The 16,336-nt window shown below is 40.9% G+C and overlaps 1 protein-coding gene across 1 annotated transcript in view; it reads left to right on the plus strand.

Annotated features, from left to right (window-relative positions):
• The window catches only part of SH3GL2 (SH3 domain containing GRB2 like 2, endophilin A1), a 212,040-nt gene extending 201,477 nt beyond the window's left edge, over nt 1–10,563 (plus strand). The window contains exons 5-9 of the mRNA XM_079113197.1: nt 80–213; nt 2,263–2,421; nt 4,476–4,579; nt 6,876–7,006; nt 8,967–10,563. Of these exons, the coding sequence (XP_078969323.1) occupies nt 80–213; nt 2,263–2,421; nt 4,476–4,579; nt 6,876–7,006; nt 8,967–9,166 (728 nt within the window). The 3' untranslated portion in view covers nt 9,167–10,563. The remainder of the gene's footprint in view (nt 1–79; nt 214–2,262; nt 2,422–4,475; nt 4,580–6,875; nt 7,007–8,966) is intronic.
• Nucleotides 10,564–16,336: the final 5,773 nt, after the last annotated feature.

Below are 16,336 nucleotides of genomic sequence, written 5' to 3' on the forward strand. Positions count from 1 at the left end.
TTTTCATCTGTGAAGGCCCTATTATTGCAAGTGTAGTTCATCTTTGTTCTTGAAGGTATAAGAACTTCTCTCCTTCCAGGTCCAGCACTTGGTGAGGTAGGGGAGGCCATGCGGGAACTTTCAGAAGTAAAAGACTCTTTGGACATGGAAGTGAAGCAGAACTTCATTGACCCCCTTCAGAATCTTCATGACAAAGATCTAAGGGAAATTCAGGTATGTGCAACTAGTCCTCTAGGAGGTGTCTAGATGCCCATTTCCTTTAGAAAACATTTTGTTAAGTCAATATTTATGTTGACAGAACTGGGCACATGAAATTCAGAACCATACTGCAAGACAAATTAAGAGAAACTGGAAATACGGTACCCTTCAGCCTACTGTTGTGACTGTGCTCCTCTTGTGTATTACATGTGACTTCTCTGTGTTCAGTTTCCACATTAGTTTTTTTTTTTTTTTCTTTTTGCAGTGCTGGGGATCGAACCCAGGGCCTTGTGCTTGCAAGGCAAGCACTCTACCAATTGAGCTATCTCCCCAGCCCCACATTGGTTTTTTCAAACATCTTTCCCTTTGGAAGGATAACATTCTTTACCTGAGAAGGCATAATTTTATCAATTGGATTTGCTAGGCTGATATTGCCCCCTAAAATGCTAGTTGAACTATTTGTTGGCTTAAGTAAAATATTGTCACTTTAAACATTTTTTTAATTTTCATAATGGTTGTTAGGATTGAACAGGAATAGCAAATAATCCTCCTTCTAAAACTTACAGAATCATCAAGCTATTTTAAAAATTTTTTTGTAGTTATAGATGGGCAGAATGCCTTTATCTTCTTTGTTTTATGTTATGTGCTGCTCAGGATTGAACCCAGTGCCTCACACGTTCTAGGCAAGTGCTCTGCCACTGAGCTACAGTCCCAGCCCCTCATCAAGCTGTTTTTAATAAATTAAATTCAGTAGGATCTGTCTCTGACCGGATATGTGATGTTGCTCATTCAGTCATTGAATCTGATACTGAACAATTAATATTTGCTGAACCTGATGAAGCTTAAATTTTGTGAACTGTTAAGTGGACTTGCATAGCTTGAATCAGGTTCTCTGATTCTCCTTGTTCTAGCTAAATCTCCTTCAGCCCTACCACTCCTTCAGGGTCACTCAGTAAGGGGCAGACTGGCGCTCTACATCCAAACTGTAACTGACCCAGTGCTCTACCTCTAGCTGACCAAAAGTTCAGATGTTTTAAAAGAATGTCTCTTCCAGAGGAACAGATATCATTTAGTTTGTATTAGCCATGGACCAGGAGCAGGGGATGAAGTGGGAGAGAAAGATATTTTTTCATCCTCCTTTTCTTCTCAGTTCTTTGCAAAGTCTGGCCCTGCTTTCTTCTCTTTCCCTTCAATTCCAGACATACCCAGTAATAAGGGAAAGTTCAGCATTTTCTTTCATTCATTAGTAGTAGAAGACTGCTGCTCTCAGGGTAGGGGAAGTGCCTTTTGACTTTGGAACGTGGCTTTCCCACTGGCTACCAACAATGTTGGGCAAAGACTGGGCAGCCTGACTGGGGATGTTGCAAGGAGGGGTTGCAGCTCATTGAGGAGCATTAGATGAAATCTGTACAAGTGAGGCTTTGCGATTGAGTTGTATCTGTCAAGGCAGAGGCTTTGGCTAAATCAGTGGTTCCCGAGAGCTGCCACAGTCAGCTGGAACAAACGTTAAGATAGAGAGTCCCAGGCCCAGCCCTGGATATTCTGATTCAGGTGATCAGGAATTATTTATTTTATTGATGAACAGCTTAGGTGATTCTAACAGACTGAATGATGAAAAACTCAAGAATACCATTCCTTTGCACACTACTTCAGGGAAAGTATTTTTCCTTTGCCTTCTCCTGAGATACCATTTCTCTTGAAGATGGAGATTTGTGACCTGAGTATGTCCTTTAAGTGTGTTTAGGATGTGCAAACATATTCCCTTCTTGTCATTGGGAGGGAAAGGCAAAGTCCAGCTTGACTTTGACCTGGCAAAGTCAGAAAATAAAGGACAATGGAATTTCCCATAATTACTTTCTCATTCTTAATTAGTTTTGAAGTTGTTTCCCCACATTTGGAAGCATTTGCCTCCTTAGTGCATATTTCTTTGTTTCTCTGGTGATGTGCTCTTTTGAAATAGAGCCTTTCTTATTTTGGAGGCTAAGAGGCATGATGGATAAGAGCTGCAAGTAGACCTTTTCTCTAAGTCCTTTCAGAGCATATTCCTGCCCTTGACTTTTTTAGCATCATCTAAAGAAGTTAGAAGGTCGACGCCTGGACTTTGATTATAAGAAGAAACGACAAGGCAAGATTCCAGATGAAGAGCTCCGTCAAGCTCTGGAGAAATTTGATGAGTCTAAAGAAATCGCTGAGTCAAGCATGTTCAATCTCTTGGAGATGGATGTAAGTGACTCTTCTGTGATTTTTAATTTAATCTTATCATTGAGGATCAAGACTAATGTGTTAAAGTGTATGATATTAAAAATGTTAAGATCAGATTACACTATGTGGTAAGAACACATAGACGGTTACTTCTTTTAAATAATTTTAAGTGATGAAGTAGAGAAATAGTGTTTTTCTGCATTGTTATAGTTTGATTTACCTAGATTTTTTTTCCTGCTAATGAATCTTAAAATATTTCCAGTAGTGCAAAGAGAAAAAAGAATGTTTGTAATGATCCATGAATAAATCCAATACTTGAAAAAATACTTTGTTGAAATGCAGAGTACATATTTGAGGTCATGAAAGAATGTCAACCAAAATACATTCAGAATTGAGTGTCCAACATAGATTAAGATGTTCTATATTTTGAAGTAAAGTTGACATTGTCTTTGAAACAGTAATTTTTATTGAGATTTATAATAGTAGCATAGGTACTACATTCGGAGTATAGACAAAATGGTTTAAAAGCACAGCCAGGGTGATGAATTATTGTTCATTGCTTTAGACATTACATTCTGTTAAATTTTTATAGTTTTGAAATTACTATGGAAGACCCTCCTTCCTCATTTCATTTATGCAATAAGACCTGTTATACCAGCTTTCCTGTCCTTGTTCATCCCCATCTCCTACCCTATCAACTGCTGATCAACTTCTTCCAAAATGTTCATGGATATTATGTACTCATTACTTGTGTTAGGATGTCCAGAGAAATGAAATCAATAGGATATAAATACAGATATAGGTAAAGATGGAGAGGAGAGGGATTTATCAGGGAGATTGGCACATGACTTTACAGTCTCAGACGCCCTATAATATGCCATCCCAAACCACAGAAGCTGGTAATATGGCTCAGTCAAGCCTGAAGGTCTGAGAGCCAGTGGAGTTGATGGTGCAAGTCCTAGAAACCAAGTCTGAAGGCTGTAGACCCAGGAGATCTGACGTCTAAGGGCAGGAGTAGATGCCTAGTTTCAGGAGAGAGAGAATTTGCCTTTCTTCTGCAGTGTTACTCTATTTGGGTCCTCAGCCAAGTGGATGGTGCACTTTGGATAAGGGCACATCTTCCTTACACAGTCCACTGATTCAAATGCTAATCTTTTCTGGAAACACCTTTACATACATACCCAGAAATAGTGCTTTGCTTGCTATCCAGTTCAGTTGACACCTAAAATTAACCATAACATCACTTAACTGCCTTCCTCCTGTGGTAGGGAAGGCATATTGAACAAATCTAATCTTTGCTATCTTCCAGAGGCAGTGAAAGTTTGTGTTTATATGAAATAACCTTTGACCACCTTAATACTCAGGAGGAATAATATAGGAATCTGAATCTCAGGGCTCCTTCTTTACACCCAGGGTCCCATCCCACCCTTGAACTCATAGGCTAACATCATCTCTGTTGACTAGGAGGCTGCTACTCTGATCAAAACACAGCAGGAGACACAAAATGAAGAGAAACTAAGGATGCTTAAGAATATTAGCGCCAGAAAGAACTCAAGATGTCACCTAATCAAGCCCCTATGCACTATAAATGAAGCTCTGAGAGAACCAAAGTTTTTCCTTATTACCTCCTATGGTGCCTTATATGAGAGATCAATATTCACATTTTTATTACAGTACTAATATTAACTTAGCATGAAAAATATAGGTAACAAAGAGTTCTTTGGTCAGTGCATCTTTTTCCTATAAGAAATCAATAAAGGAAGCAACATCATAATCAGAAGGTGGTAGCTAAACATCAGACTGTTAATAGAGTGATGTTATCTTTGTGGGGGTTCTTACTCATGCTCTTGCTCCTCCTGGTACTGATACATGTGGTTCTGAGCACAGGGATGCTTTCTTATCTAAGGAATTTGGAGCCTACAGAACTGTCTGTCTTAGCCTGACCTGCCATACAGTCATCAGCGTTGCCAAGAACTGGGCTGTGTGTTGGGGACAGCACAGTGATATGTATGGGGCAGTAGCTGCTTCAGGACAGTGACCTGGTAACTGAAGCGTGATTTCCCATCCATCTGCAGATTGAACAGGTGAGCCAGCTCTCTGCACTTGTGCAAGCCCAACTGGAGTACCACAAACAGGCAGTGCAGATCCTGCAGCAGGTCACTGTCAGACTGGAGGAAAGGTGGGTTACAGTTCCTTGCATTTCTCATTCACATGTCCTTGATATAAAATGATTCGTAAAAAAACCAAAATAACAGAATACATTTGGAGACAAACTTTTACCAAAATTCTTGCAGACCTACATAGGCATCTTGTGGATTATTTGTTTTGCTTTTATTTTGTCTGTGCTTTTACTTTATTCTTTTGAATCTAGTCTTGGGTTTATGAGAGGTTGATGCTTGGATTCTATACTGGGCTGCCACAGATGGACACCCAGATACTGTTGATGATGATGGATGCAGTGTTCGGCAAGCAGATGTTCAGCATGGGACTGAAGGCATATAATTATTCTTAAAACATCCCTGTAGACTAAATAACAGTTGATCAAACTGAGGCTTAGGGAGATGAAGTAACTAACCCATGGTCACACACTGTGGTGGAGCTGAGGCTCACTCTCAAGCACAACTTATTTGAAAACCTGTACCTTTTCGTAACATAGGTTTCTCTGAATGATAATAAAGTCCTCCACTATCAGAGAGAGCCATTTTCATATACCTCTTCTACCTCCTAGATGCACTTCAGAGAGAGCTATAGTAGTTTTCTGTGCAAATGGACTGTCTGGATTTGGGGACACAGCCTGAATAGCTACATGGAGTGATACTGCACTATCTTATAGATGCTGCTTGTCTGACTTACTTTGGATTTATTGAAAATAATCCCAAATTTATCAAAAGCATTTAATATTTGGGGACACAGCCTGAACAGCTACATGCAGTGACACTGCACTATCTTATAGATGCTGCTTGTCTGACTTAAATTTGGGATTATATTCAATAAACCCAAAGTATCAAAAGCATTTAATATGCCTAAGTTATGGAACAACATAGCTTAACACAGTACACTGTAGAATAGGGATTGTTTATATCTATGATTATATTGCTGCCTAGGATTTGTGGCTTGCTGCCCCCCCTTCCCTGGACTCCTGACCTCAGCATTGTGATAAAGTATTGTATTGCATGTTGCTGACCCAGGAAAAGATCAAAGTTTGAAGTACTGTTTCTATTTTGTGTGTATCTTTTTGCCATCTTCAAAAATCAAAAGATTATTGAGTCAAACCATTGTAGGCTGGCAACTGTCTCTATGTGTTATTTTACTTAGCCAGATGAAGCAGGATGATTTTTGCTACATATATATCTCAAAAGATCACCCAGCATCCTTTATTCTCAGCTCATGGCCAGTTGAGACTCACATAGCTGATCAGATGGATGAGTGCACAGTGAAGACGCCCATGGTATCGAGCTGCCCTGTTGGAAACGTCATCTATTTCCATCTGGCCAGGCTCTTCCTCTCCTCTGTATCTTCTTTGGTCTTTGATCATGCAGTTTCCTTTGGTGCACTTTGCCTTGTGGGAATGTGTATATCACTGAAGCCTCTAGAAAGGTTTAAAACTGTACATGTCAGAATACTAAAGAAGTACGTGCCTTTGTGACATCTGTCGAATGTGAAAGGACCAGTTTCCTTTCTTTCCTCTGAAATACATTGAAAGTCAGAATCATTCTACAATGACCATGCCCTTAGCCCTTCCCATGCTTGCACGTCTCTGGTGTTCTTTGCTCATCCAGTATTTGAAGTTGTGGAAAATACTTAGTGGTATGCAGAATATATTATCGGCCATACCTTTCCACTTTTCTCTTGCTCTCCCTCTTTCCCTTTCCCCTCACTACATCTCAGACTGCTCATTCTTCTCGGTATTTTCTCCTCCCTTCCCTCCAAAACTTCTCATGTTCTACAGAGTAGCTTTCTTGCAGTGTTTTGGAAATGACTACTAGGGATCTTTTGCATCTTTCCTGAAACTTCTTTATCTTTCCCAGGTGAGGTAGACTGCTCCCTACCCTCATCCCATCCCATGATCCACAGCACTTTATAGATCTCTCCCTAACGGCACTACTATAACTTGATAATCTGTTGTGCTGTTCCCCTACAGACCATAAACTTCTTGAGGGCAAGAATTGTATCCTGCTCATCTCTGTGTTCCTGGCACCTAGCATGGTGCATATTGGCATAAAACACTGAATAAAGGAGGGAGGAAGTGAGGGACTGAGAGAAAGAATAAAGACAGCAAGGGTAAGACTGACAAGGGACATCTCCAAGAGCATAGGTGCAGATACAAGAAAACTAAGGCTCCTTTGATTTTCCCATTCTGTCATGGTAGCCTGGCAAGTGGCCCAAGCATCTCCTTGATTTTGTTGCTTTTTGTTTTGACTTCTAAATCAGCTAACAGTCTTTTTTTTTCCCCCTCTCCTTTCTTTTCTGTGCAGAATAAGACAAGCTTCATCTCAGCCTAGAAGAGAATATCAGCCTAAACCTCGAATGAGCCTCGAATTTCCAACTGGAGACAGCACTCAGCCCAATGGAGGCCTCTCCCACACCGGCACTCCCAAGCCTGCAGGTAAGAAGTGCAGATCACTGCCCTCACTACTTGGGCTTTGTCCACAGGGTTAATATTTTTCCTGACTTTCTAGGAGCATTCCAGCCTGACTTCATGAGAAATGTGCAATAACACAGTTCTCATGGAACGGCTCGTTGGGTAGACACTGTTAAAGGATTATCTTTTTTCCTTTTCTTTCCCTCCACCGCTTCTCTGTAAAACTTCCTTTGCATCACCCTTTTCTCTCACTCAGCAGTGCACAGACTTCCTAGCAAACACATTTGATTTTCGTCCCCCCTTTGTGGTCCTGAAGCGCCACAGGCAGGTACTAGGCGTGTCATCTTTTCCCTTCTGTGCATGCAGCTTGTGAGAATGAAGCCCCTGGGCAGTGTGCACCCACACACACCCCACATCACCCAGAGACAGCAGCTCCAGGAACGTGTGGAGCTGGATTTCTTGAGTCACAGGAGCATATGGTTCAATATATTTGCAGATGGATGTATTTTGAACCTCAGCACCTGCTAAGTTTCTTTTCCTACTCCCACCCTCTCCCAGTTCACCATGCTGTGGTAAATGAGGTTGGTCTGACGAGAGCTAAATTTTGTTTTCTCCAAGGAATATTGATGCACACTCAGTAACGTGTTCTCTCAGTTGTCACGATCACTCTCCACCCCCTCCCCATAGGATAGACATGCTTGAGGCATTGCTAACTCCATGACGTTGGCTTGGTTAAAGCATGGGAACTGTCTTACACTAGTTATGGAATTTTAGATACATGCAGCTTTATCCTGTTTTCCATGCATCTTCATTGCTTGATGTTCTTTAGGAGAAAACTTTGCATAAGATGCTCTCAGGGAGCTGGAAAGGAAGGGAGATGGGAGCCCACAGAGGAAGCTCAGCTTGCTGTCCCTGCTCTCACCTCTGTAGCTGTGACTTCTTGTGTCAACAGCAGTGGCTCTGAAGTAGCTGTCTACCAGGACTAGTCATATAAATTATCTGTAACAGTGCTTCTCCTCACAAACCAATAGATAATTTTGCTTTTCCATTTTAATTTGGGACTTTCTATAAATAAAATAATTAATTACATTGTTTCCCTGCCAAGACAGCTAGTTTGTATGAGAACTGTACGCACTTGAGTTCATATTCATAAGTGTACATGGGCTATATTAATATATTTGGTCATTTTAGATAGATAACTTTTAAGATATGATTCCATTCCTTATTATTTTACTTAAGGTGGAATACATTATTTATTATGTAGCTCTGAAGCACTACAACAGTTTAGCAAGTATAAATTATATTTCTTTTTTAACATCATCTCATTTAGTAGACACAATAATATGAAGTAAATTCTATTGTTAATTTCAATTTTGGGAAAAGAAACCAAGAGTGAAGTGCCTTGTGCAGGGTCACACAGAGTAAGAACTTGAACCCAGCATATTTTATTCTTTTGCTTTCATTACATTACAGCAGTTTTCCAGAGGTGAGTTATTTTTTAAAGAGTGAGAACTGTTATTCTGAGGATGCAAAGCATGGTACATGTAGTTAATTGTAGTATTTTGAATGTGCAGAGATTTTAAAGTGCTAATATAACAGGATTCTTGCCATGCTGTGTTACTAACCTAGATCTCATTATAAGCTCCCTAAGTCATTGTATCCCCCATCTCTGAGCATTGTTGAGAAGGCAAACCTTAATGAACTCCGCTGTATGTATCACAAGAATAGATGTAGCCGTTTATCCACATTGAAAATAGAAACAGGAATATCCAACTTCCAAAGATTGAAGAAAGCATCAGAAAACTAGTAGGGGCAAGATGCCCCTGGAGCGTTGCTGGAGTTCAGTAGCAAGAGGAAGCATTGGCAGGGAGAGGTACGAGGGAGGGAGGAAGGGGAACAAGAAGCCAGCTGGGTGTAGCAGGCAGTAGATACTGCAAGTTAAAGGCCCCCATTCTTTTGTGTTCTCTTCTGTTCCTACTCCCAGGTGCCCCAATGGATCAGCCCTGCTGCCGAGCTCTGTACGACTTTGAACCTGAAAATGAAGGGGAGTTGGGTTTTAAAGAGGGTGATATCATCACACTTACCAACCAAATTGATGAGAACTGGTATGAGGGGATGCTTCATGGCCAGTCAGGCTTCTTCCCCATCAACTATGTAGAAATTCTGGTTGCCCTGCCCCATTAGGAAGTTATGCTGGCTGGCTCACCTCCTCTTGACCCAGATAGTTAAGTTTAACCACTGCTTTGGTAATGCTGCTTACAACACATCTCGAGTGCAGGCCGCAGTGGACCAAGTCATCATGCCCCACAAGTGTCTTGGGTTGACTTGTGTGCTCCCATGGGAGCCTTGGTGACGGGTGGTATCTTCCAAGCCTGGTGGGCATGGCATGTGCTTTTAAACACCATCTGAGACTAGCCAGTAGTCACAGAACTGCTGTTGACCCAGTTCTCAGGAGGCTGTGGTTTCTTAGAATATGACCATGAGCCACATCACAGAAAAACCATCCTACTGAAGATATTGTCTATCACCCGGGGGCCATTCAAGGTCTCATCTTCTTCATTCACAGAGGAGAAAGTTCCTTCTTTCACTCTGTCCCTTCCCAAATGTGTGAGGCATGGAACTGTCAAAGAAAGCCTCCCTCACCAGCAAATTGTCTTCTGGTCTGAATGAATTAGTTTCCTGATGCCAGTAGTAGAAAAGTATTAATGGTGGGTTCAAAGCATTCTCCGGAAACAGTCACTTTTGTTCCCCCTACTGATGCCTATTTCTGAGGTACAGCCTGTGTTCTTTACCCCCTGCTATTAAATCCAAGGTTGCAGGGCGATACTCATTTATTTCTAAGTAAGACAGTTAGCAGTCAGCATATTGTAGAAGGGGCTGAAAAGAAGAAATTCTCTATTATGAGGAATTGGGAAGAGATCTGGTTTTCCAAGTTTAAATTTCTTGCTGTACAGAAGCCATGTATATATTTAGACCATTTCTGGAGGGTACAGGGAAGAGGAAACAGTTTTCTTCCCTTCAGTTTTATTTATGAATTATATGTTTCATTACATAGATTCATTAGGCACAGTGATACAAGGAGAAGAAACTAGTAACCATTTCCCACGACTTCATAGACCAAGAAACAGTAAATGTCTTTACTTTCCACTTTTACCTTGTGTTCCTTGAACATTGTTTGTGTGTATTTGCCCTCAATGAGGACCAAATAAAGATGATTTTTGTGCTTAGCAATTTAAGGTATGTGACTGCATATGCAAAGCTCTCCCAATTCAGTCATTACTCCTACATCTGTCCCTTCTACCCCACCTCCATTTTGTGTGTACAGTGCTGTATGTAAACTTATCAGTGTTGTTTTTTCCCCCTATATCAGTCATGAAAGTCCTGTTAGGTATCCAGAGTTCTATTTATCTAGCTGTACAGACTCTTTCAGAGATTTACTGTGTTGCTTCCGATGTGCCACCTGCGGTAGTGGATCATGTGGAGTGAAAGGCAAATCTTACTGCTTAATGTATAAACTCTCACCCAGGAAGCGATTGCTGTTTCCAATAAACATTGCTGAAAACAAACAGAAAGGCTCTGCTTCTTCATTCTGTGTCCATTCTTTGGGTCTGACAATGAGTAGAAGAGGACTCATTTCAGTCTCCTTTGCCTCCTGCTGCACCCAGAGCTGGCTCCAACCTCACTGTAAGTAGGGAAAGTTCCAGTAGCAAGGAGTGAGCTAGCCTGGACACTGGTAACTTCATTAACTCCAGGAAGGAGAACTTGAAAGAGAAGACAAGTGAAGAGGGGGTTCTCAAGATTCAATAAGAGGCATTGGTGGCAATAGTAAAAAAAAAATAATAATGCAACAAGGGGCAAATAAAATATGGTACCTCAACCAGTCTTTTCTTTCATATATGAAGAGAAATATATATTGAAAAATAGTTTAAGTCCAGCATTCTTTTCTCTTGGTGTGTTGTGTGTAGCAGCACTGGGTGCTTGGAAACAGGAGAAAATTGCACACAATAGGTATTTCCAAAGTTCCCAAGAAAATAAACATGCTCTTTGTATGTTTGGTGCCCTTTGAATTATTTTATAGTCAGACCACAAATCCAGATTTTCTAAACTAACATGAAGAGTTTCATATCTAAGTTATAACTAACCTAACAAAAATATTTTATGCGCAAGCTACATGAGTTCTAGATTATTTCTGATGAATTGTTTTAAAATGTTACTAATGACATTGTTATGAATGTAGAAAATCCAGAAAAATTTCAAGATAAACTGTTAATAAGTGAATTTTATAGGATTACTGGGTATCAGAGAAATATTAAAAATTTGATTTTTTATACCAATTTTAAAAATTAAAAATTTACAAAAGCATCAAAAGTCAAATCTATAGATAGAAATATAACAAGACAGTGCAAGATATCTGCATATGAAATTATGAAATATGTTTTAGAAAAAATAGTGAAGAGCTATTCTGTGTTTCTGGATTAGAAAAGTCAGTTCAATAAAGGTAAGCTATTCCTCCAAATTTACCTGTTGAAATATTCAGTGTGATCTCAACCAGAATCTTGAGATATTTATTTGCGTGTTCAGTTTCAAACCTCATAAAATTACGTGGAAAAGCAAAGGGATATGTTTTCTTGAAGAACTACTGGAAGGACTTACCCTGTATAGATCTAAAACATTATAGAGTTTTAGTAATTAAGGTAGTATAAATGCAACAATAGAAGAATAGATGGTCTATACAGAATATTGAATTCAGAAAGACATTCAGCCATATTTGAACCAATATTCCATTATCTCTAATGTGATATAGTCATATCAGCTATGTCTCTTTAATATTATCTTTGTAACCTAAAGGGTAACTAACATCAAGACTGTGACCAAATAGAGTAATCTCATTATGAGTCAATGTCAATTGAAATGAAGTGCTCTGACCACAGATTCCAGGACACAATCAACCTTTATTTACGGGAGTCTTCTGGAGATCATTACTAATACACTTACCAGATTCATAACTGTTTGAATTTCTTATTTTTATTGAATTCAATTTTATCTGGTAAGTACATTGTAATGAAATCTTAAACATAGAAAAGAATAGACAACTCTGTGAAATACCACTGGAAGTTAAACTTACTCCAAAATACTTGCCCTTCAAAGTAATCACAGAACAAACTTTCAGAAATGGAAGAGGAACTGAAATTGAACCTAAAATGATAAATAAGTTCAGTGGGGCAATTGTCTATTTATTGTTCAAAAAGGTTTAATAGGCCTTAAAGAGAAAACTCTGGAAACATAGTTTTTTCCACCCACTCAATGTATCTTCTCTGTAAATAAGTACACAGACCAGGAATGAAAATTCCCAGGGGACTGTGTATATGTGGTATATAACCTGGACCCTGGCTGATCCTATTCTGCATATGTTGCTTAGGAAATAAGCATTATCTCAGGCTGTATTTTCAGGATAGCTTCCAGCATTCTGGATGAAATCATGTGGACAGCTTTTAAAGCCTGTGTTTCATCAACCAGATTAACAACTGCTTAACATGCCCACTGCCCTTCATTCCCTGGGGACGGGGGTGGAAGGACAGACTTCAAGATGAAGAGGGAGGCGTGATGCCTGCAAAGGAACTCTGGGCGATGGCTTGGGGAGACGAGTTGCAATGCAGCAAGGCCATTGCAACCTTTCCTGGGCACCACTGTTGAGAACCTGTTCTGACTCCAAGTTAAAGGAGCTGTCAGAGGAACAAAGCTATTATTAAGGGCTAATTGAATGCTAGCCCCTTAAAGGTCAGTCCCTCGGCTGTCACTCAATGCAAATGACTAGATTAGAGTGGCTTTCCACTTGGAGAAGGGAAGAGCTACAATGCTTGATAAGTGAAATTGTCCACATTAGAAGCAAAAGCAAAGAGCATCTCGATACCATTTGCTTAAAACAGAAGGTGAATGCAATCCACTGGAGTTTGGAAAATGTGAGAATCTATTTTTAAAAAGCTCTACAAGTGATTCTAGTATACATTTCTTATCCAAGCATCTGCCTCCGTCAGAACTCAAGTAGTTAAGAGATTAGGAAGGAACCTGCAGTTAGCCTTTCTGACTGAGAGTCACTTGGGGTTGATTGTACCAACTGAATTTCAAGGTTCTTGATCCAGCCGCTCTGAATCAGTGTTGCACACAGAGGAACCTAGGAAATTGTATTTACCATCAGAAAGGTTTAGGAAAAATCCATAGTGCTGATGTGTGTCAGAATCACTGGGGTCTTCTTACAGTAGATATCTGAGCCCCACCCCTAGAAACTAGTCCTAGGTCTGGAGCCAGGACCTGACAATTCACATTTCTACCAAGCCTCGTAGTGTTATTGCTCAGGTCCAGACAACACTTGGAGTATCACTGTCCTACTAGATAAAGTTCTTGGGAAGGGCCAGCCATTTCCTGGTTTTTAGGCCCTCCCTGTGGTATTGAGCATGATGAGGAAACATAGACATACTATTCATTATTATTATTTTCCCCACCTAATTGTTCATTGTGTTCACACACACACACACACACAATATTCTGTGGAGAATGATGGCTGGGGAAAATCCAGGCAGATTCTGCAGACCTGAGAGGTCGCACTTCAGTCATGCTCTGGTGACTGCTTCAACACGCTCTGGAGAGTCCCAGTCCACTTCCCAAATGACTCAGATTCAGGCAAGTTTGGGAAGCACTCCTCTATGCAAATGTTCTAAATAAGCAGGAAACTGCTCACTGACTTTTTCTTTTTGACTCTTTTTGCTTTAAGACATTCATGTTTATTGATTGATTCAATAATATTTGATATGTGCTTTTCTACCCTCACTCATAGTGATCTTGCAAATCCAGGAACTCCAGTGAGTTTTTTCAACCTTTTTAAGCACGAAAGACATCCTGATCTGAGCCTGTGCTGACTTGGAATCCCTGTCTTCTCTGCCATTCCTTGATGCTCGCTGCTAACTTCCTGTATTGTGAGGGTTAGGAGAGAGGGTGGTCTACAGCAGACTCAGACTCTAGATGGGGCTACTGCCAGAGCTCTTGCTTTTCTTTTTTATATTAATCAGCCACATGCTTCAGGACATACCAGAATCATACAGGATGTATGCTAAAATGCAGATCTTGGGTCCTGACCCCAGGGATACTGATTCACTTGTCTGGAGTAACGCCAGGATTTTCATGTTTTATAGCATTCTGTCCAACCCTATGGTTTGTTGCAGGCTGTACAAGGCCACACTCTGAGGAACCCTGGTTCATATTTGGGTATATTGATTTGTGTGTATGGTGGAGGAGGATCAATTAATAGACATGGGCTGGCAATTGAGAAAGAAGGAACCATTTTCTTCTCAGCTTGTAATGCAAGTGCTTCCCAGGACAAGACAGTGAAAAGCACTGCAGAATGCACAGACTCAGCCCCTGGCACTGGCAGCGTCAAAGCCTCTTCTCTTGGTTTCTCTTTTTAGGAGCATCAAAAATTGGAAATAGTTATTTAGGAAATAACATTGGGAAGAGGAAGGTAGTTCTTGAGTCTGGGGGAACCTGAATTGACTGACATAATGTATCCAGACACCACATTTTAGTGCCATCTGATGATTGTGTATTTTATATCCACTCTACTTTTATTTTCCCCGAATTAGTTTCATGGAACCTAGATTGCCCTCTGCTGGCTAAAAAAAAAAAGAAAGAAAAAAAAAAGAGAGTCAAAATCTGACAAATTCCCAAGGTAGATTTAAAATCCTCATGCGTAGGCTGAACTTAAGATCTCCTTTTCCCCCATGGTATGTTGCCGAAGTCAGTGGTCCTTTAACGAGCCAATTTTAGCAGTTCTGCCAATAAATCGTTCCCAGTTCAGCCTGTGTTCCTAACTCCCATGCCTAGGTCACTCTCAAGAGACCCACTCCCACGGGTATCCCTAGTTCCTGTTGGTGCGTATTAGCTGCCTCTTCCGTCACCGTGTGAACTATTTCTCCCAGAGCAGACACGCATCTGTCTGCTGCGGATGAACTAATCGGTGACACCATCAACCTGGAGGCAGAGAGAGGAAGCAGGGGCTGAGATTTTCAAATAGCAGCCTGAAGGTGGAGCCTGAGGAACTTGAAGCAAAGGGAGGTCTGGTCTTCGCTAGAGAAGTGGAGAATTTGTCTCTTGTCAGGTGGGATGATTCAGAAAACCCCGAATTCAAGTTTCTGGGCCTCATGCACCTGGCCAGTTCTATTCTGTTTTCTGGGTTCCACGTTCCCTGACTTTAAGAGGCTATTGAGATTGCATATTTCATTTTCTTTACGGTTTTATCTCGACACATTGATTTGGATTTCTAATCGGGTCTATCCCATACCACAGGAGGTAGGGACCTCCCAAAGTCTCCCCTAGACGTTCTCTGGCTTTCACAGCTCCTGGCTGGCTGACCTGTAGCCATCATTTTCTTTGTTCAGGATATTCAAAGCAATTACCAAAGCAGTCAGTGCCACAATCTTTTTAAGTAGAGTTGCCCTATACTCTTCAAGTCCCACGTGTAACTTCACCTTCCCCCTGCACCTAATCCTAACCCCCACAGGTAAACATGAATAACTGTGATGCTTCTCCATCAGTGACTGCCATAAGTGGTGTCCTTATTGCCATCTGACTGGTGGGTAATCAGCTCCAAAAATCCCATTCCAAGTACTTGCATTCTGGGAACATTTCTGGTACTATCTTTCTCAGCTTGGTACCCCAATAAACAGCATCTGAGGACAGGCCTTGTATGTGGGTGAATTATTTTGAGATTATGATCCCCAGAAGCAGATAATCAGCACGTGGGATGGCCAATACAAAGACACATTATTGAGGTGTCCTGCTTTGGCAAGTAGTGCATGATCCCACTGCAATATGCTGAGGAGAACTATTTACTTGGGAAGTGAAAGGGGAAGCAGTTATCTTTTGGTTCCACTTCTGGGTATCTCATGGCTGAATACAAGAATAGGTTTCCAAGAGTCAAGGTAGGCAGTCCTAACCTAGAGCAAGGCACTAACTGAAGTTGTACAAACCAGTAAAACTCTCATGCAAGTGTATGCTACAGCTTGGCGGGAGTAAGAAGTAAGGCCAAGAGGAATTGAAGTGATGCACGTTATATGCCCCACCTCCCACAGCATGCAGCTCACACTCAATCCATCTCTACCCTTCTTTCCCACAGAGTTTGCAACTCTTGTTATATTCAAGGATATTTACCTGTCACATCAGGGAAAGCCTCTTACCCAGAGGAAGTATATGCTTGCTGGCATCTTCTGAGCCCCTGAGACAGCTCACTAAGCATTCCCCCTGCAGAACTTTTTCTTATGCCGTTTCTGCACCAGCTTGACTACTTTGGACATCCCCTAGATA

Source organism: Sciurus vulgaris (assembly GCF_902686455.1).
Source record: "Sciurus vulgaris genome assembly, chromosome: 15".
Lineage (NCBI taxonomy): Eukaryota > Metazoa > Chordata > Mammalia > Rodentia > Sciuridae > Sciurus > Sciurus vulgaris.